The sequence below is a fragment of the Harpia harpyja genome, chromosome 3, assembly GCF_026419915.1.
Source record: "Harpia harpyja isolate bHarHar1 chromosome 3, bHarHar1 primary haplotype, whole genome shotgun sequence".
NCBI lineage: Eukaryota > Metazoa > Chordata > Aves > Accipitriformes > Accipitridae > Harpia > Harpia harpyja.
In genome coordinates this window covers 202,272-226,273 of record NC_068942.1, presented here as the reverse complement: position 1 = coordinate 226,273, position 24,002 = coordinate 202,272, and the positions used below count along the sequence as shown (strand labels likewise).

The 24,002-nt window shown below is 39.2% G+C and overlaps 1 protein-coding gene across 18 annotated transcripts in view; it reads right to left on the bottom strand.

Annotated features, from left to right (window-relative positions):
• Positions 1 to 24,002, bottom strand: part of MAP4K3 (mitogen-activated protein kinase kinase kinase kinase 3) — an 86,660-nt gene that overhangs the window by 47,204 nt on the left and 15,454 nt on the right. For 13 of the 18 annotated variants that reach the window (XR_008234236.1, XR_008234235.1, XR_008234233.1 and 10 more), the window contains exons 4-14: positions 19,860 to 19,924; positions 17,506 to 17,561; positions 13,705 to 13,752; positions 11,502 to 11,544; positions 10,784 to 10,856; positions 8,066 to 8,197; positions 7,708 to 7,770; positions 7,543 to 7,624; positions 7,336 to 7,446; positions 2,049 to 2,124; positions 989 to 1,047 (exon numbers count right to left, since the gene is read on the bottom strand). Coding sequence is in view for 14 of the 18 variants with exons in the window: in XM_052781050.1 (XP_052637010.1) it covers positions 989 to 1,047; positions 2,049 to 2,124; positions 7,336 to 7,446; positions 7,543 to 7,624; positions 7,708 to 7,770; positions 8,066 to 8,197; positions 10,784 to 10,856; positions 11,502 to 11,544; positions 13,705 to 13,752; positions 17,506 to 17,561; positions 19,860 to 19,924 (808 nt within the window). In the remaining 4 variants the exon portion in view is untranslated. Of the gene's footprint in view, positions 1 to 988; positions 1,048 to 2,048; positions 2,125 to 7,335; positions 7,447 to 7,542; positions 7,625 to 7,707; positions 7,771 to 8,065; positions 8,198 to 10,783; positions 10,857 to 11,501; positions 11,545 to 12,198; positions 12,290 to 13,704; positions 13,753 to 13,850; positions 13,929 to 17,505; positions 17,562 to 19,859; positions 19,925 to 24,002 lie in introns of those variants that run through there. The other 5 variants (XM_052781048.1, XM_052781049.1, XM_052781040.1 and 2 more) reach the window with 5 other exon arrangements.

Genomic DNA, 24,002 nt, shown 5'->3' with positions numbered 1-24,002 from the left:
AGCTGACCCACTACCAAAAGACAAGGCAACAGGAAGGAGATTTTGGTACAACTACAGAGCAATACAGGGAAATCTACACCAGAAATCCCACTCACACGTGGTTTGTAGACTATAGAAGAGGAAGTACATTCCTAGGTACACACCCTCCCGAAAACCAACTCAGACCAAAGCCAATGGCCCTCCCACCTATGTACTCAGCCAACTTTTCCACCTTAACACCTGCCTTAGAAAAACAAAGAGAACACAGAAGTCTGCAGTAAGGAAGCAAAGGAATGTCTTTTTTATCGAGGAACGTGAAGAAACTGCCCAAGCGCACAAATGTGGAAAGCAACAGTCTCCATAGAAGAGAGGAAGCTACTGCAACTGTGTGTGAGACAGCACAGACACCTTTTCCCTCACTGCTTGAGTTCTCATACCCCTTGTACTGATGGATCCATATGAAGAAAACATTGGCAATACACCTTTAGACAATACATCAACTGCCAGACTCAGCATGGCTCAGGTGTGATGCAGGGCCAGAGAAAGATTGTGTGGGAAAACAACCCCACAAAAATCCAATTTTTTAAAATGCATCATACCTCTTTCCCAGGCTCTCAATTTTATTACTTCCATTATCAATCATCGTCAATACAAGCACAGGGGAAACATTTGAGTAAGCACAATAACTCTACAATTAAAAAAACAGCTCAATAAATAAAGGGAATGATATATTTGGCAATGAGGTATAAAGGATAGAGGAAACCCACAAGACAAAGGGCTGTTGCTTAGCTCATACATCCCACCTGGCAGAGCCCACAAATAAGGGGTCTTGCTGCATATAGTGTAATGGCACCAAAAAATTTAGGACCAATGTTATGACTTGTCAGAAAAATCACTACCAAGTTTAGTAGAGCTAAGGAAGCATGCTACATATCTTGGATTTCTCCTCCTCCACAGGTATTTGCGGGGAATAATGTGCAAAGCATAGCCCATGCTCCTTGTTACTCACGAATTCATGATGTGGCTCTGTCTCTTTCCTCAAGGGTGGATCAAATTTTACTTGACCAACTAAAGAGGAGACAAGGAAAACAAGAATTTAAGCTGGACTGTAATTAGACAAAATTCAGCTCTAAAGGCCAACAAAAAAGAAAAATCCAGTCAATCATATCCCCACTAATGGAAACTTCTGACACATGGACATACTGAACTTGTGCTAGCTAGAAACTAATTGGCACAGAAAGTACTCTTCTATCACAAAGGCAGCACAATCACCATTTGCCCCACCTGCTCATTAGAAAGATCAGGAAAACCATACAGCAAATAGGGCAGTGAAGTGCCCCCTTTAGAGAAGCAATACAGCTGTAATTTATAGAAAAAACATATCCATTGTGTCAATTCACTTTTGGATCTGTTGTTCTGGGAGATTCACTAGCACTAAAGAGAGAGCGCTAATCACATCTTCCAGGACAGCTCTTTGGCAGATACTCTTTAACACTCCTTCCCCCAATTTTAGCTTAAGAAAAGACAACTAAAGCTCCAAGTATTGCTCTGATTCAATTCAAGCAAAAGAATGACTACAATTTGGGGGATGGAGTCTGCTTTGAATGGCCAGTGATCAACCTCCTCCTTTCCTGATTTCTGCATGAATGTTTCAACTGAAAAGGAAAACCTACAATAAGATACTAAATTAAGGAAGAAAAACATTCCTCTGTCATTCTGTTACCCAGCAGAATCCGGCATCACTCCGAATACCCTTGCTGGAGTGGCATATGAAGCTATACCAACCAGCTCTCAGAAGAGCTCAGATTGTGTCCTGTTCCATTAAGATGAAGCAATAGTGAAACTTGCTGAAGTGCTGACAAAGGGTATATTCAAATATTTTACACTAATATTTCTTTTGCAGTCATCTAGAACCTATACCTGTAAGTAAAACAGCATAAGTTTTTATTTTCCTATATATCACTAAAAATGTTTCTATATATGTCAGATACCCAGAATACAAGTTGAAATAAGTTAACATCAATGATTATTTTAAGAATATTTCACGTCGTCGCTTTACACATGCTTACAGTTTATTTCAGAGCGTGTCTTTTCTTCTCTCACGTTTCTACTTGTCGAATGAATTCTATGAGGCACTACAAGAGGCTAGAAGAGAGAGGAAGATGAAATACTTCAATACCAAAATATACTCACTTGAAGCCAGTATTGCATACCTAGTTTTTAGCAGGTTTCTTTAGCATAGTATCAAAAAAGGAAGAAAGAAATCAAGTGGAAGCTAAAAATAAAGATTGCCGTGTATGGTTTTCTACATTAAAGTTAGAACTATTTGGAGACATTTTAGCTGTAGAGTGTCTTCAACTTCAAGATAAGGGTTTTTAAAACACTGGATTTGAGCAAATTAAGACAATGCTGGCCAGCATTTATCTTTGCTGAGATAACGTTTCCTTTTTGCACCTTTCAGTTTAAGGGTATCGGTAGTTTCCAAAATAAGCAGTAAGACTAAATCTGACTTACTGGCAGCATTTCTTTTCTTTAGTTACCCCAATCATTTTCCCAGCTTCTAACCAAACCTGATTCCTAGAAAGTCATCAATTAGTTTCTTTAAGTAGATGAGAAGTTAGCCTGAGGTTTTCAGAGCTGAATAGAAGGGAGTATTCCTGGTACTCGTGGTGTGTGGCAAGAGTGATGCCATCATTTCTACAAATTCACCTTCATATTTATGTTCCACTTCTGTTTTTTCCCTGGATTTCCATTTACTTCTCTACAGGATGATGCGTCATGAACTTTAAGACTTGGCTTTCTTTTCTTTGCCCCTGTTGGATTTTCTCTGTTCCTTCTACATCTGCTACTGCAGGTTCTCTTAGAAACCATAACTTAAGGTTTCTTAACAAAAGACCAGCTGACTGCTATATACAATCAGGCCCCAAAATTAGCAACATAAATACTAACAGTGTGCTCTCAGCATGTCTTCTGCAATGAAGCCTTACTCTTCAGGGAAAAAAGTTCATTCTCCATGATATTAGCCCAAGTAATCTCTGAAAAGAGCATGTTTGCTACATTTCTGTGTTGAATATGTGGAAGCAAAACAATTTTTAATTAAAGCAATCTGACACCATAGTGTCAGAAATTTGATGCGCTGGCATGTTAGCTTTGCTTTTATATATGCTAATTATAATCTACGCTCGGCAACTTTTGACTATGAAGCGATGACAGTTAGAGAACTTCAACTGCTGTACACTCACAAAGAGTCACGAATAGCTCAGCAACTGTTTATCCCTGAAATATTATCTGAAAGCATTACTTCCCTTCTCCCCTTTTCATTGCACACTACTTCCTTGCTTTATATTAGGATCCAACACATAAGTACATAGTGTTTCATCTCCCATTTATGCTTACTTGGTCTTTTTTGAAACTGGAGAGACTTACAGACTGTGGGTATGTATTTTCTCCCACATATCTCACAGGCAGTTTTTCGTTTCTTGTAACTTATGCCAATTCTCCCCTTCCTTAGCTCTAGTTTGTCTATTGTGCATTCTTTTGAACTTCAGAAATGGTTTGCTATAGCTCAGGATGTATTTCAAGGTTTGATCTGGTTTTCTACTTCAGTTATTTCAAACGCTCTAAGCACTAAAAGGTTGCTTATTTATAATCTTTTGTTAAGAGGCATTGCCCACTTGCACATGATGCGTGCGCATCTGTAATGCCGGCACGAGAATCCCGACTGTAGTGGGGGTGGGAGGCATTTTTGCCTTTGCAGCGATATTGCGCAAGTTCCTTGCATCCTGCCACAGATGTTTGTCCTACACAACAGGCAGAGCCTGCCCTTACACCTCCTTCTTCCATGACCAGAGAATTACTGGAAGGAGTCAAATCCTCATCTCTTGGTCATGAGGACAAAGTCTTCAAGTCACCCCGAAAGACCTACGCTGACAACAAACTGATACAAACAGCTGACATCCAAGCTCTGCAAGAGGACAAAGGAATGTAGGTAAACTTCCCAACACAAATGCCATTTGGGCCCAATTTTAATCATGGTACAGATCTCAAAAGCAATCTTATCCCCAAAACTTAGTGTGCTAAGGATAAAACATGAGCACTTTCCTCTTTACAACCTTTTCAGCTAATATCACATCCATCATGGGAGTCACTGTCACAGAAATGTGGTGAATAGGCAGTTGCCAACATCTCCAAAGGTTTATTCTTAAGGGAGTGAAAGCAGAGTCCCAAATGGAAATCCTGTCTTTGACTGAATGGGAAACCAGATGAGGTCCTCCATGAGTTGGGGTAGAGAAAAATACTCAAAATGTCAGTTACAGATATTGCTGCCAAATGAATAATGACTGTATCACAGGGAGACCTTTCTGATTATACCCAAATAACCTGTTTGTGTGTTTTTAAGTTTGGCTTTTACACATTAAACATTTCACCTTTGTCTGAGTTTAGAAAGATTTAAAGATGCAGTACAGCATTCCTCAAAGAAGTGGCAAATTCACATCTTAATCTCTACCTCACCCACACAACTCTGCAGACTATCCAAGCAGTAACAGATAGCATCCCCACAAAAGCAGCACAGGCCAGGTGAAGAGTTGTCATCACAGCAGACAACAGACTTGCCTTCAAAGACCACTGATAGCCAGAAAAACTCTCTAACCTCAAATAAGAAAACACCAAAAACCCCCAACACACAAACACCACCCCCATCCCTGCCCCTCCAACAACCAAAACTCCATACAAACTGGGGAGCAGGTCTGAAGCTCAAGATTCTCACCAGTGTTGTTTGTACCATGTTACCTTGTACAAGGTAATGTTGCTTCTGTCATTTTTTGATGGATGCATTCAGCTGACTGCCACAAGTATAGGAGTGGTCAATCCCCAAGTTTGGATTAACATCTCCAGCTGCCTCTGTGAGCAGGCAGGTATTGGAGAAAGTTCAACCGTGTATAAAAGGAGCATGTACACTCCTTATTCCATTTGGTTTATTATAGGAAAGACCACAATGCCAACAACTGCTTTGCCTGTGGCAGGATTCTTTATGAGAAATACAGACCTTGCTCAAGATGCATCAGATAATTCATTATCACCGGCTTTATTCACAGAGGTGAGTTCTAGACTTGCTTATTACAAAATAAAATGTTTTCCCAAGTGTCACTATCAATCTCATCTTACAGGTTAATTAAATGCCTCAATGGAAAATTATCTGGCAACATGGTTAGGGGAGAAATGAGTAGAGACATCTAAGTTGTCTACCCAATGAAAATGATCCAGCACCACAGGTAACGGTGTTTGAAGCTCACTGGAGAGCTCAAGGCCACGTGATGAACAACAACGGAGAAGTATCATTATGCCTAGCACAGAAGCCCACGAATGCAGCAGGAAACCCTCAGCAACATAAGGTAAACAACAAATGAACTAACATCTGAAAAAATGCCTATCAAAAGTCATGCAAGCAGCTTGCTTGTCCTCCATACTGTCAGCCAGACTAGCTCCTTTACAAATGATGAAAATATGCATTTTCTCTGATCACTGCTGTGAGGTTGTTTTCTCTTCATTTTGTCCCCAGACAAGGCATAGCTTTTTCCTCTGATACCACCCTTCATTATGGGATGACTGATAAGTAATACAGTAGGCAACAGAAGAGCCTTCTTAATGCTAAGTCAGAAGGGACATAAAAGAGCAAACACTATTTTGAAAGCTACAAGTAACTGTCAATAAAATGTGTACTGAAGTGACTCCATACAGGAAAGAGAAGAGAGATTCTCCACCTGAGTGGCCCAAAATGAATGTCAAAATTCTTTCTGAAAACATACACCAGTGACACAGGGGAACAGCACATCAGGGTTTCAGTACAATTTCCAGGAAAGCAGGGAAGACTCACAGGGCAAGCTACTCTGATCTCAGCAGCTCACTCACAGGAAGCACACTAAAACCAGCTACCTTTCTTCTTCTGACAGCTCGTGAAAGCTTTGGTTTTCTGGTTTCTACAGAAATATCACTTTAACAGGCCTCAGAGCTCTCTATTGCCACTGAGCAGACAGAGAACTAAAGGACACCTGATAGTTAGAGCTTATGGTGAGATCAGAGAGTTCCTCAGTGCTGTCTCCATCAGGAATCAGACACCTTTCTCTTAACACTGACACGAAAGTCAACCACAGTAAGGGTTTTCTTGCCTGTTTAACTTTCCTAAACATTTTTTTAACAGAAAAATTTACTAAGTGTGCTCCACTATTGGCAATTGCTTTTAAAAGTACTGACTATTCAATCCTTATGCCTTCCTCTCCTTCCCTCCCATTTAGGAAACACGTAAACATTGCACTCTACAATACAAAAAAGATCTATTTCACTTTGGCTTCTTTCCACATTTATTTATTTTAACTTCTAAGGAAGATAAATTTGGTGCATGTCAACTTGTCTTTGCTGTTCCAGAAGGTAAAAGCTCATTTAACTTGTAAAATCTGAAAACTAGTCTCTTAAAGTAGTTGCTTCTTTTCAGTTGTTTTCCTTTGAAGGCATTTTTAGACTAGTTTATCTATTAAAAAAAACAAACAAACAAAACAAAACACAAGTATGCAATTAATGAATCAATGGCATTTCTGGCAAAAGGATTAATTTTTTTCCTCCAAAAGAGATCATCAGTTAGGGAACTGTAAACAGTTGGGAAGTCTTCACTAACATACAGTTAAGTACAAAGACAGGGCAGTAACAGAATATCTGTTTTCTCTTATTTATGAAAAACTTCAGTCCTGCACTATTTATCATTTTACATAAGCATGCTATTTTTTCCCAGCTGTTAAAGCAGAAAATCAGAAACCTTGCCTTTGACAAAACCGTAAGTGAAAGCAAGTTTCAGAGTATTCTAAGATAGAAAATACAATCTGCAAGAAACACATAGCAAACCATTTAAAAAAAAAAACAACTACAGCATCATTCTCTTCTCATAAGAAAGTAAATTAGAAACAAAAGAACAAGTTCGACAGAGGTATAAAGTGATTCTTATGAATGCTTTCTTTGCAGATGAATGGAAACATAATTCCAGAAAGAAACAGAAAGAAGAATGCATGACAGAGCTCACAACTGGAGAAGCAGTCCACATTTACTGTTGCAAAATTGTTGAAGGACAACAATAAACAAAATTTTAAAAGTGTTTACATCTCTTTCTCTCTGAGCTTCTTTCCTCCAAATATAATGAATTTTGCTAAGTGCCTGTACACATGACAGAGCAGCACAACCAAAAGTAAAAGCAATCCTTGAGACTATTCCCAGATCACAAAACATTCTGTGGCTCAATAAATCATAATAATTTAGTTTTGTTGGCAAATGAAAACTTAACCTGATTCTGTGATTAAAACATATTCCTACCTCAGGATCATCATCATCAAAATCATGGTAAGTAGAATGATCAGGATTATTCATTTTATCCAAAAGTTCAATAGCAAGACTTCGATTTAATGGTTGGGTAACAAAAGGATGCTGAAAGACAGAAGGAAAAAACACATATTAAAATTCCAACCACTCATATTAAGCATATTCTAATAACTTAAAAAAATCCCATACATGAATTTATACCTGTAGTAGCTTTTCAGCTGTAGGTCTTTTTTTAGGATTTTTTGTAAGTGCCATTTTCACAAAATGATGGAAACTATTGGACCTGTAAAATGAAGCGGTAAACTTTAGAATCAATTGCCTGGTGAAATACATGATCATTATCTACTGAAACAGAAAAGTACTTACCATTTCATTTTGTCCTTTAATTTAGGAGGCTGGAAGTTGCTTTTTGTCATTAGAAAAAGCGCTCTGAAAAAAACCAACAGTATTTCTGTGGCTTACATTGCAAAACATACACAAGATGAATTATTAAATACATTATTTAGTTGGCAGGATGAAGTCCATCAGTTTAAGAGATGCTACCACAACAACATTACACATTTATGCACCAAAAAGAGTTGCTACAATTTCTATCATGTACATTCAGAACTTACAACCCATACCTTTGCAGCATCCCCAAAGACCACAAGCACACATAGCCACCGCTCCAAATGGATTATTTTCAAAGCTGTATTTACACACAAAGCTTTAACTCCTTACTAACCTCATTGGATGTAGGTCAAACATTGGAGGTTGAAGTTCAGCAAGCTCTATAGCAGTTATTCCAACTGCCCACAGATCACAGAGTTGGTTATAGCCACCTTTTCTTTCTACTGCAGCAACTTCTGGTGCCATCCTAAAGAGTAAAAGACATTTTTTAGATAAACTTCTCACCACAAATCAAACGTTCTTCTGTATGCAGCAGTTTACGACTCTTTTCCCTAAAGCTCACAATCTGTAAGCTAACAGCATATACATTTATATGCATGGATATATATGTGTGTGTGTAAAAAGTTATGTAATGTATACATGAAGTTTTCCTCAATCATCTTCTAGTAACTAATAGGCAATTTCCAAAACAGCTATTTAGCAATAACTGGATGAAACCAATCTCTCTCAGACTTTTTTTGCAGGCACACAGCAAACTACCACTCAACAACCAAAGAGCCTAAGGTATAATTATTCAACTACAGTAAAATCCAAATAATATCCAAATTTACACATTGCCCCAGAAAGTGATCAACTGACACTGAAGAGAAGAATTCTAACCAAAAAAAAAAAGTAACAAAATGACAGCAAAATGGCCTCAAGTTGTGCCAGGGGAAGTTTAGACTGGATATTAGGAAAAATTTCTTTACTGAAAGGGTTGTCAGGCATTGGAACAGTCTGCGCAGGGAAGTGCTTGAGTCACCATCCCTGGAGGTATTCAAAAAGCGTGTGACAAGGCACTTCAGGACATGGTTTAGTGGGCAAGGTTGATGGTTGGACTCTATGATCTTAAAGGTCTTTTCCAACCTAAATGATTCTGTGATTGTATCCTGAAAACATGAGACCTGAAGACTCACTGTCACCTCTGCATAGAGCACTCCTTGTTTGTAGTCTGCCTTACTGCAATGTCAGAAGGCCTCATGTAAGTTAACAAAGTAGTTTCACATCGTCAGGTGGCAAAAATTAACAAACATAACTGACACATAAATAGGAATACCTAAAGAAAATGATCTGCTAGGCATTGTCATATTTTGAATGGCCAAAGTGAATTACGGATTTGACTGTCCTACATAGTCGTATCAGATGGCAAAGGTTAAAAAAAAAAAAAAAATTTTTTTTTAGCTTTGAATTTTATTAGTCCAGATCACCCGAAAAGTAGCAGTGGAACTGGAGACGTAACTCAATATAGGTAAGACAGATTAATGTCACTTAATGAGTGCTGCAGTAAAGCAGCAGGCAGCATGTCAAATGCTGCATTATTTAAACACAGACATCCTTATCTGTAGATCTGAAAATATCACCAGGTTTGGTGGTACAACTTATTCCAAGCCTCCATAGCTAAACTATATTTACATATACCCCCCACTCTAAATCAAAAAGGAGAGAGTTACAAAGGTAGAGTGGGAAAATGGGTTAACTTTAGAAAGACATGGAGGAGGAGCACAAGGGTAAACAGCAGGGTTACTAGAACTAAAGACACTGCACAGCAGTTTTGCCCTTCATTTCTCTCTGCCATCCAAGCACCATAGCCTTACCTGCCCAGACACCTCTAATGATCACTAAAACTTTCACACTGCCTGTTTCCAACTAAATTTTTTTCTCTACAATCTCAACAATTTTGCTTCCTTGCTTCCGCTCTCAAATCTCTGAGAAGCTCTGCAAAGAAAACCTGATGCTTTTCATCAGCATTTAACCTATGTAATGCTTTCAAAGTTATTGTTTAAGGTTATGACATGTCATTTGAGAAGCGTGGCAAAATTTGGAAGTTACACAGTGATACAGGCTAGTACTAAAGTCACCCAGACATCTTAGGAAAGAGAGACACAAACCAATTACACAATCATGACTGATGGGTGTTTGTGTTATTCTGAAAGGGAAGTGAATCCATCCTTTGGCGTGACTTACATTGCAGAAGAATGCTAAAAATGCTATTTCAGTACTGAATACTTGGATGTAGGGTTTTTCTCATTGTATACATTTTTATCTTGTACCTACTATGCTGTCAGACAACAGAATTTTGAATATCTTTCTGGGAAATGCACAACAAACATGCTATTTTACAGCGAAGAATGTGCGCCATTTACTTCAAGGCAAAAAGGGAACAACCACTTCCAGTACAAAGAGGAGAAAATAAAATGCTGAACTTCAGAGAAGATAAATTATGCAAACTAGGTTACTGAGGGAAGAATAAAGATGCAGTACAGATAGAATAGAAATGTACTTTTGAATTCAATCAGTTTAGGCAAATAAGGGGGGGTGGCGAGAAACTGGCTTAGAGGAAACATTTCACAAGTGGCAAAAGAATCTGTGGAGACAAACAAATGAAACTCATTATCAGCTTAAGAGTTGCAGAAAAGCAGTATCTAGGGTAGAGGGGAAGAAACAAAACACCAAAACGGAAAATCAGGAAAGAAAAAAAAATTTTAAGATCAGCGTTAAAAACAAGCAAAATTGTTTATAGTTTTGAAGTTTGATTAAATTGAAATATATTAGTCAACAGTGATAGCAGCACACAGACAGCCTTTCAATTTTTCAGAGCAATTCAGAGCATTTTCTCTGATACCCAGTAAATTCAGGACTTAGCATAAGTAATACAGATACGATCACTAGAAAGTTTGACACAGCCTTGAGTGATTAGTCTACCCAGAAAGTGACGTAGCATGCTTTTATCACAATTTTTCAACAGTATTATATACGTTACTATTATATTAATGGCCAAGTAAAACACGGTTACCAATATGGGGTGCCAATGAATGACTTCCTTTTGGCAATTGTAGCTGTTATCTGTGCAGATACTCCAAAATCAGCTATTAAAAAAAAAGTAAAAGCAAAACAACGGTTAATAACTGATTTGATGTAAATGTTAATGAACACAAGTTCGGTTTCCCACTGTAAGAGTTCCTTAAATATATTGGAAATATTTAACAAAAAACAAACAACAAAAGCAAATAATGGAAACTTGGTGTATCTCAGGTACCATCAGTCAGCTCCTCTCAGTCACCTGCCAAAGATGCAGGCTGCACACAAACATGACCCTTATCAACACAAGAAAGAACAGGCTAGCACGGAAGCCCTAACAGCAGTGTTTTGATATGATAAAAGACATCATTTAGTATTATCCAAGAGATTCTTTCAGATAATCTTTCAAGGCACATTTCACACTTAAGCACTCTGGATGGTATATTTTATTAAAAATTTATAAAAACCTGTGATTTGGTTTTTACCTCCCCCTTACAACATCAGAAAGTCTTTTACCTCAGTGTTCCAAAACTACTCCAGCTACTCCTCAGACACTAACTGGATGGTGCAGTTAGATACTACCAGCAAGAGAAAAAGAATTCTGATATTCACTAATTCCTTACATGAACTATTACATCATTAAACAAAATACAGAAGACTGCTTCTTTGAGCACATAAAAATCTGTTAATAACACTAAATTGTATTAACTCACCTAATTTTACATGTCCATTATCCGTTAAAAGGATGTTTGCTCCCTTAAAAAAAAGTAAGCATACTTGAATTAAAACATGCAGATTCCTCCAATACCATATTAAAAAAAAAAAAAAAGTGAGATCTTACAGCAAACTAGGGGCCAAAGACAAACCAAGGATTGTGTGTTCAAGAAATCTGCAGCCTTACCAAGGAAATGTTTGTGAAATTAGCAAGTTGCCATTCTGTTATATAAAGAAACTTAGATATACAGGGTTCTCATTAATTTTTAGTTTAGTACTCTTTAGCCTATGGTACTACAGAGTTCCATTGTACACAAAACCCCTCTCAAAAAGCAGAATATGATTATTTGGCTATGCTGATGAATTCTTACTTTTTTCTATTTACACTGACTGAAAGGAAATAGGAACTCTAAAGGTCAAAGCGGAAGTAATTGGATTTTCTTTTCATATGTAAGAGCTGGTTTTGTCTTGAGAACCATGATAATTATAACTATAGCCTTAAGGACCTGCCTTGATATTCAAGTGTTTAGCAAAACTATGTCCGTACTTATGCAACAAAGATTCTGTTAGTGCTAGATTTGAAGAGTTCGCTGTTGTGTGGCTATATGTACCACTCACTTCAGTTCAATAATCAAAACTAACCTGAAGCGGTAGTTGGTACCATAAAACTACAACATAAGAGGACTGAGAACAAACCTGATCTGAAGTCTGAAACCAGGTACAGTTTGAGTTGAGCAAAGGCTGGAGCTGGCTCAACACACCTCCAAATATCAGCACTGCCCATAAACTAGATGGAATTGCAGCACAGATGGGCCTCCAAAAAACTATGTTTTTACAGATTATGGCTTTTCACCGAGAAGGAAAAGTTAGGCCTGCAGTAGAATGCAGCTTACTTTGGCAAATGTCACACAAGTATCATTAATGAGCATTATAAACAGAGCTTGGTAAATAGCCTGACAGTCCGGTTAACATGCTCTTGATCTTGTTCACCTTTCAAGACTAACAGGACAGATACTCTAAATACATAACTTAACTACTGAGGGAAACAACCATAATTCAACAGTCAGGAGATCTGCAGATGAAGATAGTATTTTTCCATGCTCATGAGAACAGCATTTAAAAAAAAAAAAAAAATCTCAATGTAAGCACTGTAAGCATTTTTTATCAGCACAGTTCTGTTTAGAAACAGGTTATCTATGCACTGTATCCTTACAAGCATCATTTTGCATTCTATAAAGTATAATGAAAAAAGTTTAATTTTTGTATCCAAGTAGCCTTTCATTCAGAAATTATTTTTATGATTGCTCAAAACCCAAATATCCTTCTGCAGTCAATAAGAACACTTGGAATCGGGCTGCATTAAGGCATCTACCATTGAAGCTACCATGGACACTGCATCCCTACTCTGAAAAAACCCAAATCAACCAAACAAAACCAACACCCCACACAACACAAAGGAATATGATAATTTACTGTCAGATTTCCAGGAGAAAGCCTGCCAAGTTTAAGCTGCAGTCTGAGCAAGAGTTTGGAAATGCAAACAGTGACAAGTAAAACTCCAGCAACAAAAAGTCAACAGGAAGCACCAGAAAGAAAGTGTAACAGAGAATTTAAGAGTCTGAACAAGGCATCTTTGATACAGCTTTGTTGAGATGAAGGTTTGAGTAAGTCAGTGTTAACGAGCCTGACTTGCAGTACCCTCTCCAATTTCAGCATGCAAGGGAGGGGACAGAAGTAGTCTCCAAGAACCGCGCAGAACAGCAGCCACTGTCCTGCATCTGCTCACCAAGAAAAGAAGCCAAAGCAACAGCTCTGCTCGCTAGCTGGTTCAAAGAGAAGGCTATGTCAAGCTTCTTGGAAAGGTGTGGGAAAGATCAAATCTTTCCTTTTGCACAGAGCACACCCATCCAGCCATTTGAACACATGTTGCTCCAGACACTAACTGATGCCCAAATTTTACAGTGCTGGTCTAAATAAATAGTATGTTGAGCGCCAATTAAAAGAACAAACTATTTCCATGCATGCATTTTAAAGAAAGATTTTTTTTTCTTCCCTTGTGCAGAAAATTTTATTTTATTCCAATAGATAGAAAAACCTACATATTTAAAAATATCCCCAAAATTGATACATAACAGTAAAGACCCATCAGAGGTAATGTAGTCTATTTGAAAAACACCAAAATTCCCTTCAGTTTTTACTTACCTTGATATCTCTGTGCATTTTTCCTTTACTGTGAAGATAATACAGTCCCTGCATAAAATATTTGGATAATAATTTAGTCCAATATTTTTATTTTATATACATTTCTTTCTTAATTACCAGACATACTTAGGATCCAATTCAATCACCTAAATGACTCACTGACTGAAGAACATTCTCGTATTTCAGTGTATCCAAACTGCATTTGCAAATTCAATACATGTAGTAGCATAGTATCTAAAACACAGGATAGATGGAAAGAATACCAGTCACCACATCTGTTTTAAGAAAAGCACTCCCTGATGAAGTTTTCCTCTGGAGGTGGTAACTGTCACCTTTTTAGACCAAGTTAATTACTTTTAAATTGCCTAACAGTCTTCTATTCAGCAGTCAGATTACTGGATACCTAGTGCAGTTATCCCCTATATCGTTACACACTTCAGTTAAGTCTAGAAGCTTGCTAGCAGGCAGCACTTCAGGTCTAACACAGGAGTTCAACTCTAATTCATGGATTTCTGCAGAAGCATTAGGCTGTATTTCTGGGTCGCGATGACAGTACCAAAACGTTTTAGGACTCAACTTGAGTTAGAAACTTTAAGTTTAAATTCTGGAAGAATTCTATGAAACCAAATCCCTGAGCGACAAATCACAGAGCACGACACTTTTGACACTCCAGGCTTATCTCTCAAATTCTCTTCCAGGGGTAAAATGACACATAAACATCTTCCTCGCTCTGCAGTCATGAACCTCCATAAAGACTACATATTCATGTGAGATACCCATGTCAAGACAGAATTTTTTTTTTTTTTGCCACCTCTTGAAAGAGCTGTTGATTGCAAAAATAAATTAGGATTGTTTTCAATTATCAGCATTTTCATGAATGGTCCTAAATATACTAACAGGAAAAAAATGAGGAAACAATTACTTACATGACTTGGTACTTGAGAGTTTCAAGTGAATGACATAGTACAGATAGACAACAATGCCACTGAAGATACAGTTTTGGGCTATTTTTTTGTCAGTTCATGAAAATCCAAATGCAATGTAGCTGAACCGCTAATCAATTACAAAATTCAACTCCTTAAATAAACTAAAAGAAGGAAAAAACCCCACTCACAGATGTTTTAAGCTGTTTCTCTGGGGGAAATGACTAACAATACCCAGTTGGTCCAATCATTTTTCAGTCATCACTGCACGCATGCATGCAGACCCAAAAATTGGACTCGACTTGCTTTTGGGACAGAGCATCTATCTGACCATTGCAACAACTGGCATTATCTAAAAGAGTCCCATGTACACTCCTTGCATTTAAATCTCTGAATGCTATTGGCACAGAAAGCCCAACAACTCACTCATTTTTACCACTGCCTTGGAAGAATTTGAGGTCACCATTTTCAAAACTGAATGCCTCAAGGCGGGTACTTTAAAGGCCTTATTTAAAGGACCTGTATTTTCAGAATCAGTCTCACTGATTCTAACCAGAACTGATAGTGAGTATTTTTTGAAAACAGACCATTTCATGGGCTTCTAAATATGGAGATCGAACACTAACTTTAGGCATTCAAGTGAAACTCCAGATTCATGGAAACTGATGGCAAAATTGACATTGGGTAAATTACTTCTATGGATGGACAGATGGCCTATATTCTCAGACTTTTTATTAGGAAAAGCAACTGCGGCATTGTAAGCTACAACAAGATATCAGAAACTATATACATTATATTTGGTCAGTGTTATAAGCATGTATTTACAGACAACTTTAAAATATACAAAAATGGGTCCATGGCATAACACTTAGAAAATACATACAAAGCAGCAAGTTTCCTTCTCACGAGCAATTTCCATACATTAACCAAGAAATCTTCCCACACGATAAATAATGATATCATAAATTCCATTCTCAACTACTGAAACACAACTCTGAGGAGATTATGGATTTGATGGAGGGACTATTCAGTGGATAAGGAATTGGCTGGATAGTTGTATACGGAGAATAGTGGTCAACGGCCCCATGTCCACATGGAGATCAGTGACAAGTGGTGACACTCAAGGGTCCATATTGGGACCAGTACTGTTGAATATCTTTATCAATGACATAAGACAGTGGGATCGAGTGCACCCTCAGCAAATCTGCAGATGACACCAAGCCGAGCGGTGCAGTTGACACACCTCGGGAAAGGGATGCCATTCAGAGGGACCTGGACAAGCTCGAGAAGCAGGCCCATGTGAACCTCAAGAGGTTCAACAAGGCCAAGTGTGAGATCCTGCACCTGGATTGGAGCAACCCCTGGTATCAATACAGGCTGGGGGATGAAGGGATTGAGAGCAGCCCTGCTGAGAAGGACTTGGGGGTATGGGTGCATGAAAAGCTGGACATGAGCCGGCAATGTGCACTCGCAGCCCAGAAAGCCAACCATATCCTGGGCTGCATCAAAAGAAGTGTGGCCAGCAAGTCCAGGGAGGTGATTCTGCCCCTCTGCTCCGCTCTGGTGAGACCCTACCTGCAGTACTGCGTCCAGCTCTGGAGTCCTCAGCACAGGAAAGACATGGACCTGTTGGAGCGGGTCCAGAGGAGGGACACAAAAATGATCAGAGGGCTGGAACACCTCTCCTGTGAGGAAAGGCTGAGAGAGTAGGGGTCGTTCAGCCTGGAGAAGAGAAGGCTCCGGGGAGACCTTATTGCTGCCTTTCAATACTTAAAGGGGGCTTGTAAGAAAGATGGGGACAGACTTTTTAGTAGGGCCTGTAGCAATAGGACAAGGGGTAATGGTTTTAAAGCAAAAAAGGGTAGATTCAGACTAGATACAAGGAAGAAATCTTACAATGAGGGTAGTGAAGCTCTGGCCTGGGTTGCCCAGAGAGGTGGCAGATGCCCCATCCCTGGAAACATTCAGGGTCAGGTTGGACGTGGCTCTGAGCAAATTGATCTAGGTGAAGATGTCCCTACTCATGCCAGGGGGATTGGACTAGATGACCTTTAAAGGCCCCTTCCAACCCAAACCATTCTATGATTCTGTAAGAACAAAAGGGTTTAAAGGTTCAAAACCCAAAACACTCCTAGCTGTCACATAAGACTTCACTGTAAGGAAAAAAAAGCCATGTCATAGAAGTCAGCAAACTCTGGCATAGCATAGGGAGATGGTAAATGGCATGCAAGGGAGCTGGCTCAGGGACAGAGCTATCTTGAGAGAGTGTTTGAGAGAGGCAGCTGATGGCATTCAACACATTTGCATTCACTAGAAGCCAAGAACTGCGCTCTCACATGGAAGCAAGACATCCACCAAAAAAAGCCGTTTCTGATTAAGTTTTACTGGTGAACTGAACCTTTAATTTAGGAAAGAAAAATGAAGGCTAGCATGCCCATGAGGAGAGGCTGGTGACCTTAACTTGAACATCTCAAGTACACAGGCAATTTTTTTTTCTTATTGGCACAGATCAACTATTGGATATGCAAAACTGAGTCCTTAAATTTTCCTTCAAACTTGCAATAACTAATTTATACCACAAATATGGATTAATAAATATGCTGCTTTCCCCCTTTAAAAAAAAAAAACAAAACAAAACAGAATTAACAGCAGAAAGGTGATGACAGTTTTCTTCAAATGATCCAGGACAATTTGAGGTTATGCAATTATACAAATTAGTGCCAGGCTATAATACAGGACCTCCTCAGAAGTCTGAGAAAAACGCTAAGCCATCCAAACACTGTACTTCCATGGCATCACACATATTTGTAGCTTTTATTTTTAGCTTTTAATACTTTTACATTAAAAAGTCAACCACAGGAACTTGTGAACACACTACCTGTAGTGTTTCTCTGCTAACATAGGCAATCTGCTGTTCTGAAAGTGGTCCAGTCACTGAAATAGAAGGGGAAAAAAAATAATTCTCAAAATCAGGTAAGGTACTGCCCATTCCAAACCCATACCTCAATCACTTCCATTCACACTGATAGGATCTTACACTAGAAGCCTCAAAGTAAATGTGTTTAGACTTTCCCCCCAGACTGAGCATCCCAAAGACCAAAACCCGTTTTTTTAAACTCAAAGATGGCTCGTCCCATTGGAATGGAAACTACTAACTCCTTCCACATATCAACCTCAAAGTAATTAAGAGGAAAAAGAAACAGAAGCAGTGATTTAAGCACAACTCTTTCCCCTGCACAAACCCATTGTGTCCTTTTATGCAGGGCTGGACTTCCAGCCCAATGACTCAGAGCTGCAGCCAACTCCGCTCAGTCCCCGTTGAGCCCTAGGAAGTTCCTTCTATCCTCTGCGACCTACTCTCTCCTTCCGTCCTTCCCACTGCCATGCAACCTGCTCTCTCTTGCCTGCAGCCATGTGACCTGCTCTCTGCAGCTTCTCAAGCCTTTTCTGCGTGAGCTACCAGCACTGTTGCTCCTGGGCCTGCCACACCATGCACCTTCTCAAACTCCCTCTGAGCAGTCTCAGCAGCTTCCTCCAGGGTCACGCTTCACTCAAATCTCTTAAAGGAAAACAATTAAATTCTTAACAAATACATAAACCAAACACTGAACAGCAAGCAATGAATGGCCTGTGACTTGTCCCCAGTCAATGGACTTTGATCCTGAAATTAAAGGGTTTTAAGACCAGGAAATGCAGTCCTCACTGCAAGCTTCTCAGGTTTTGCAGAGAAAACAAATAGAAAAGTTGGATGGGGTTTCTCAAAGGAAACTGAAGGAGTAGGGAGTTAAAAATGAAACAAGATTTAAGCACCTAACTGCTCAGCTTCTACAAAACCCACAACCATCATATAAATTAGTATCATGCAACATATATCTTCAAAACAGGTCTAGATCTATCTTCCCTTTTCTGAAAGAAAAGCTCCAAACCCACATAAAACTAAATATGTTAGCAGCCAGAGTACCTATTTCTAGGCATGTATGTTTATTTTGAGAAATTTAATTCTGATTAACTTAACTTAAAATTACAGACGCCTATAGTTCAATTGGAATAAGACTCTTTGGAATGTAATTAAAATCAGAAAAGAACCTTCCACTCTACCTACCAGCAGAGAAGCCAAAAATCAGCTGCAACAGGAAACCACTCCTGTACGACATCTGTTCAGGCATTTATGTGGCATGAGCTCATTTCCTACTCTACAGGTGTTCCACATAACAAAGCCTATTAGACACAATGCTTTTATCAAAACTAGCAAAGATGTAAGGGATCAACAAGGCCATGCTCAAATGACTATGTCATGAGCATGGTGTGAACTTGTGAATTGGTGCCTTGTTTTAATTGCACCCAAGTTAAACATTAAAAGGTATACAAGCTGTTTACGCACAAGAGAAGGATGTGAAGAACCCAACATGTACAATCTTCACAATCTAGAATATGGACGGATTTCCTGTCTGAAAAACATCACCTGAGAACCACAGAGCCGTTACTCACTTATGGCATACTCCCTTCCTAAACAAGTCTTAATTCCAGGGCAATAAAATCCCTCAAAACTGATTTTATCTCTTGAAAACCAGCAATCAGTTGACTGATCCTCTCTTAATGCAATAGATTCACACACGCCCCTTGTTTCTTTGATCACTCATTGCACCTAAGCCTAAAGCAAATAGATACGCCACCTTTGCTTTTCACATGCCATGCATCCAGCATTTAAAAATACCCACAAAACACACCTCTCATGGCACTACTGCTACAGAAACATACAAAAGATCACTGTTTACAAAGGACAAGAGCATCCACGTTAATCAATCCACTTACCTAGGTATCTGTAGGCAGTGGTATAGATTATACCAGAGTAAAGTTCAAAAGCTCAAAACCAAAATGGCTATGAAGTAAGACATCATATCAGAATATTTTTTTTTTAATTTTTACAATACAATATCGTCTAATTTTACAGCCTTTGAGAAGCAGTGATGGGTATATGAGATACTGAAGGAAGGAAATAACTTCTGCTGCTCAAAAAAATCCCCACTATAGGTGATTCTGTTTAAAAAAAACCCAAACCCAACCCCAACCAATTATGTAAATACATAAGCTAAAATTGACCTTCAATGGATTATTATGTATACGAAATTCAGGATTCCTCCTCTCTGATTCCAAAACACTGTCATCATCTCCATTTTTGAAAATAAGCTTTACTTAGATTTTAAGGAAACTTGACATACAGTCTTGACATACCATGATAAATATCCTGTAGAGAGCCACCTCCACAAAACTCCATGCAAATCCATAGCTTGTCTCGTCTAAAAAGTGAACAAAACCATTCATTAGCTGTCAGATTTGAAAACAGCATCTATAAAAGATAAGCCAGAGGACCCAAACATTATAAAGCACAACACAACAAGCTCTGTATTATGAAAAGTACAAGTCAAATAATAAATATGATTTAATCTTTGTGATACTTCACTGTCAAAATACTAACTAATGAAATACCTCAAATATTCCAGGGTTTAGTGGAGCAACAGAAACAGTATCAGTGAAACGTTCACACTGATTTTTGTTGAATTTTTACTGAGAATAGAGAGAAAACAAATGTGGGTTCTTATTTCACCCTCATTTTCACTTCTCCACTTTTTTCAGAGCAGAGGAATTAACACAAAAAAAAAGAAAAAAAAAACCCAAGCAAGAAGCCCTAGGGATATCGCTCAACTCAATTTCTTTTACAACAAATGGAGTGAAACTCTAGCACTTGAGTCAGAGCAAGGCAGAGTGGAGCCCATGCTGTGGGTAAGTGCCTTCTCAGATGAAGTCTTTTCCCTCAAAAATACCTATACATATTTTTGGTGGCAGCAGTCAGAAGGAAGTTCTTTAGGTTCCTCTTACCCAGGGGAATCAATTCAGTTTGACTTGCTATACCTCCATAAAAGGTGCTTTCCAAGAATAGACAATGGGCTGAAGGATTCAAAGGTATCTTCTATTACAGACACTAAATTCTATTTTCACTTAGTAATTTTCACTGGTAAGACAGATGTATTGCATGTGGCCGCAGAAAGGCATTTTGGAGAGCAGAAAATCTGGGACTTGCCTAGTCATTCCTGGCCATCAAAACACACAGGACAGAAAAATCACATACAATCACCTTTGGGCAGACTGGGACACAGGACAACCAAGGGGAAGACTGGTGATTGTTCTGCAGCTTGCCCATGACCCCTGGTCTTGGGCTTCTTGCATTCATAAGGCTCTGTTAGAATAGCTGAGACACTCCTGTGGGCAATGCCAACATTCATGGAAGTATTTTGCAAGGCAATGCTGTAAATGCTGAGCTTATCCCTTGAGCTGCAAACTGCAAGTACTTCTCACCAGCAGGTAACAGCTAGTACAGCTGCTGTTCCAAGGAAGAACTGTCTGTCTTGGATCTCCTCCCCTTTTATGTCCATAGTCCACATGGTCCTCAAAGCTACACCCCACCTGCTTCCTCTCGTGGTGGGAAAGGTATTGTTCAGGCATTACAGGGGTTTTCAGCAATAGAAGTCCCTGGCTGTTAACTCCATACACTTCTAGGGGTTAATTAAAGCACTGGTTGAAATAATATGAAGGCTTTCCACTGAAAGAACTGATCAGACACAAAAGCAATGTGAGTACCTGTGAAAGAAAACAGAATTAACAATGGCAACAGGGTAACATGAGTGAGAAAGAAGCACTGAAGAGACAGACGTCTGCAAGTCCCTTGTTTATTCCCCACAATAATGCAGGACTCAGACAGGGACACTTTTGGGGGCACTGGGCTCATGAAAGCCACTCTTTCCCATGTGGCTGCATCCTGTTCGATGCCAAGAGCAGCAGCAGCGTGGAAGTGGGAAAAAGCCAGGACAACCCCAGCAGCCTTGGGACAGCAGCAGAGCACTCGCAAAGTAAGAGACATGAAGTAGATAAGTGCTGTAAATTCACACTTCGCTTAGTGGGCATTAACTTCCCAGTGTGGAAAAGCCCTACAGAAAAGGAAAAAACCATAAGAGGATCAAAAGAGGAGACTGCATTTCTAATTCACTATCTAGCCTTTTATTACTGTGCCCAAGTGCTTTGACACAGGTGAAGATCCATGTAATCAACAGGAACAGTGTACACAATTGTCCATGTCTGCAGAGTGTATGGCAAGCACAGCAAACAAAACAGGATCAACAGTACCATTTAGTGTCTGCAACTTATACCCAGGCTAACAGCAAGGCAGAAATTTGACTGTCTGAAAAATCCATACATAAACAGAAGAAAAGCACGGGTAACAGTATGCCGATAAGTGCCAAGTATAGGATGATGGTATTTTCCTTACTGTTCTTAGCAGCGAAAAATACTTGGAAAATAAAAGGTCAGACAATGAGAGGCCTCAAAGATAGCCATTCGACTGGCCAGACAAAAGAAAAACACTACACCAAAGAAAGGGGAGGGGACCAAACAAGAGCACAAGAAAAGTGCCAAAATACATACTTGCCAAAATTTCATTCTGGGTCTACAGAAGGTATATTTTGATACCCTGAGACAAGAGGAAAACTGTTTTAAAAAAACAAGAAAAAGCACCCCCAGCCTGAATACAGCATCATGAGAAGAGGCACCATTTCAATCAAAAAATTTTAAAGAAAGTTGAATGCAACAATATTTGCTTACAGTCTGTTTTCACATGAAATCTTAAAGTCATCAGAAACAGCTTTTTATTAGTTATACTAATCTGTTCCCACTATGACTAGTTAAAAGAAGCAGCTGGAAGACAACTGGGATACATTTGTCAGTGCTTCTACAATGCAAATAATCTCACCTCCAGAAACAAACACAAATGGAACCTTCACATTCTGGTCAGAAGTTCATATGTTAGAAAAACAGCTTGGGGTAACTTCAACAACACTGCAGAGCCCCAGCCCTCCCCTCTGCAATTCCTCACTTCTTTCTTCTAAATTTGTCTTCTGAAAAGGTTTATAACAATGACTTTCAGGTTTGCACAGCACACCAGACAATGTCACACATCAAGAAAAACGTCGACAACTTCCTTCCCAGTACTGCAGACAGGTACAAATAAAGTCATCACGTGCAGTGGAGGACATCTTAACATACAAAAAGGTGCTCTCTTCCCAAACAAAGGTAGGCTTTGAGGTTGGCAGGAAGACTAAGGAGGTGCAATAGAAGGGTGGGACACTATGTGGTCCCAGCCACACAACTTTCAGTATATGCAACATCTATTTAAGAAGCTCAGCCACCATAACACAGTTTCCAAATATTGCCTTTAGGAGATCACAAGATCCCTTGCCAACTTTACCACCTGACAATCTGTAAGCAGCTGTCAAACAGACTAGTAACTCCACAATTCTCCAAAAAAATTTTAACATGACTTTGAGGTATGTAGCAGTATTAAGAACTGACTGTTCATGCACAAGAAAAAGCCTGCCAGTACTGCAAAGAATGGAATTAATGCACAGTTTAGGTTAACTTTCAAATTAACTGTAAACATTCAAAACTGAAGTGCAGACAATCCTAGTTTGGAATACCAAGTCCCTACATGTACACACGCTCTATCTGTATACACACCCCCACAAACGTGTGCATAATGCAGCTCACAGACCAGCTCAGCATTAAAAAAAGCATTCAGGCTGCCAAGACAAGCACCTTTCAAGATACGGGATGCCAGAACAGCATGGCTCGTTGATTTTATCTTCAAGCTTTGATCCCATCCTGCACATGTATACATGACAATGCAAGCAGTACACAATCACACACTCCCAGCCTCGCCCAGTGTAGCATGCAGATGGTGTTCATCTAATGGGCTAGTCAATGGCTTGCTTTCCTCTTTGTTCTCATACTTTCACAGTGCATTTCCACTTAATCTTATTCTGAAAATACATTTGCTCTTGGAAACTTCGTTCATGCTCCACACTAAACTATGTCTGTGAAGTACTAATATGACCAGCTTTTCCACTACAGACCTTTGAAATGACTATAAAGCAAACGTAATTCAAAACACAGATTCCATTGACTTGAATCACATCTGTCAGCATGCAATACTTTCACTCATCAGACAAAAGCTAACAAGACACTCATACTGAGAAAGATGCAATGAACACCACCAGTGATAAAACATGGTTTCATTGAGCGCCCAGGGCTATTCAGGACACTGAATGGCAGGGAGAAGAAACTCCTCAGGACAGCATTAGTCAGCTGAGCTTCTGCATGAGACCTCTCCTTCTCCTCTAGCATTTATTGCCAGGACTTTCTCTCTTCCCCAACCCCGCCTTCAAGTTCTGGCACACTCAACTTGTCCAATTTCAGTTTGCTCCAACTACGCAGACATTCAGCATCAGCACCACAAAGCGCTCCACACTTGCCATTTCAATGTCCTGT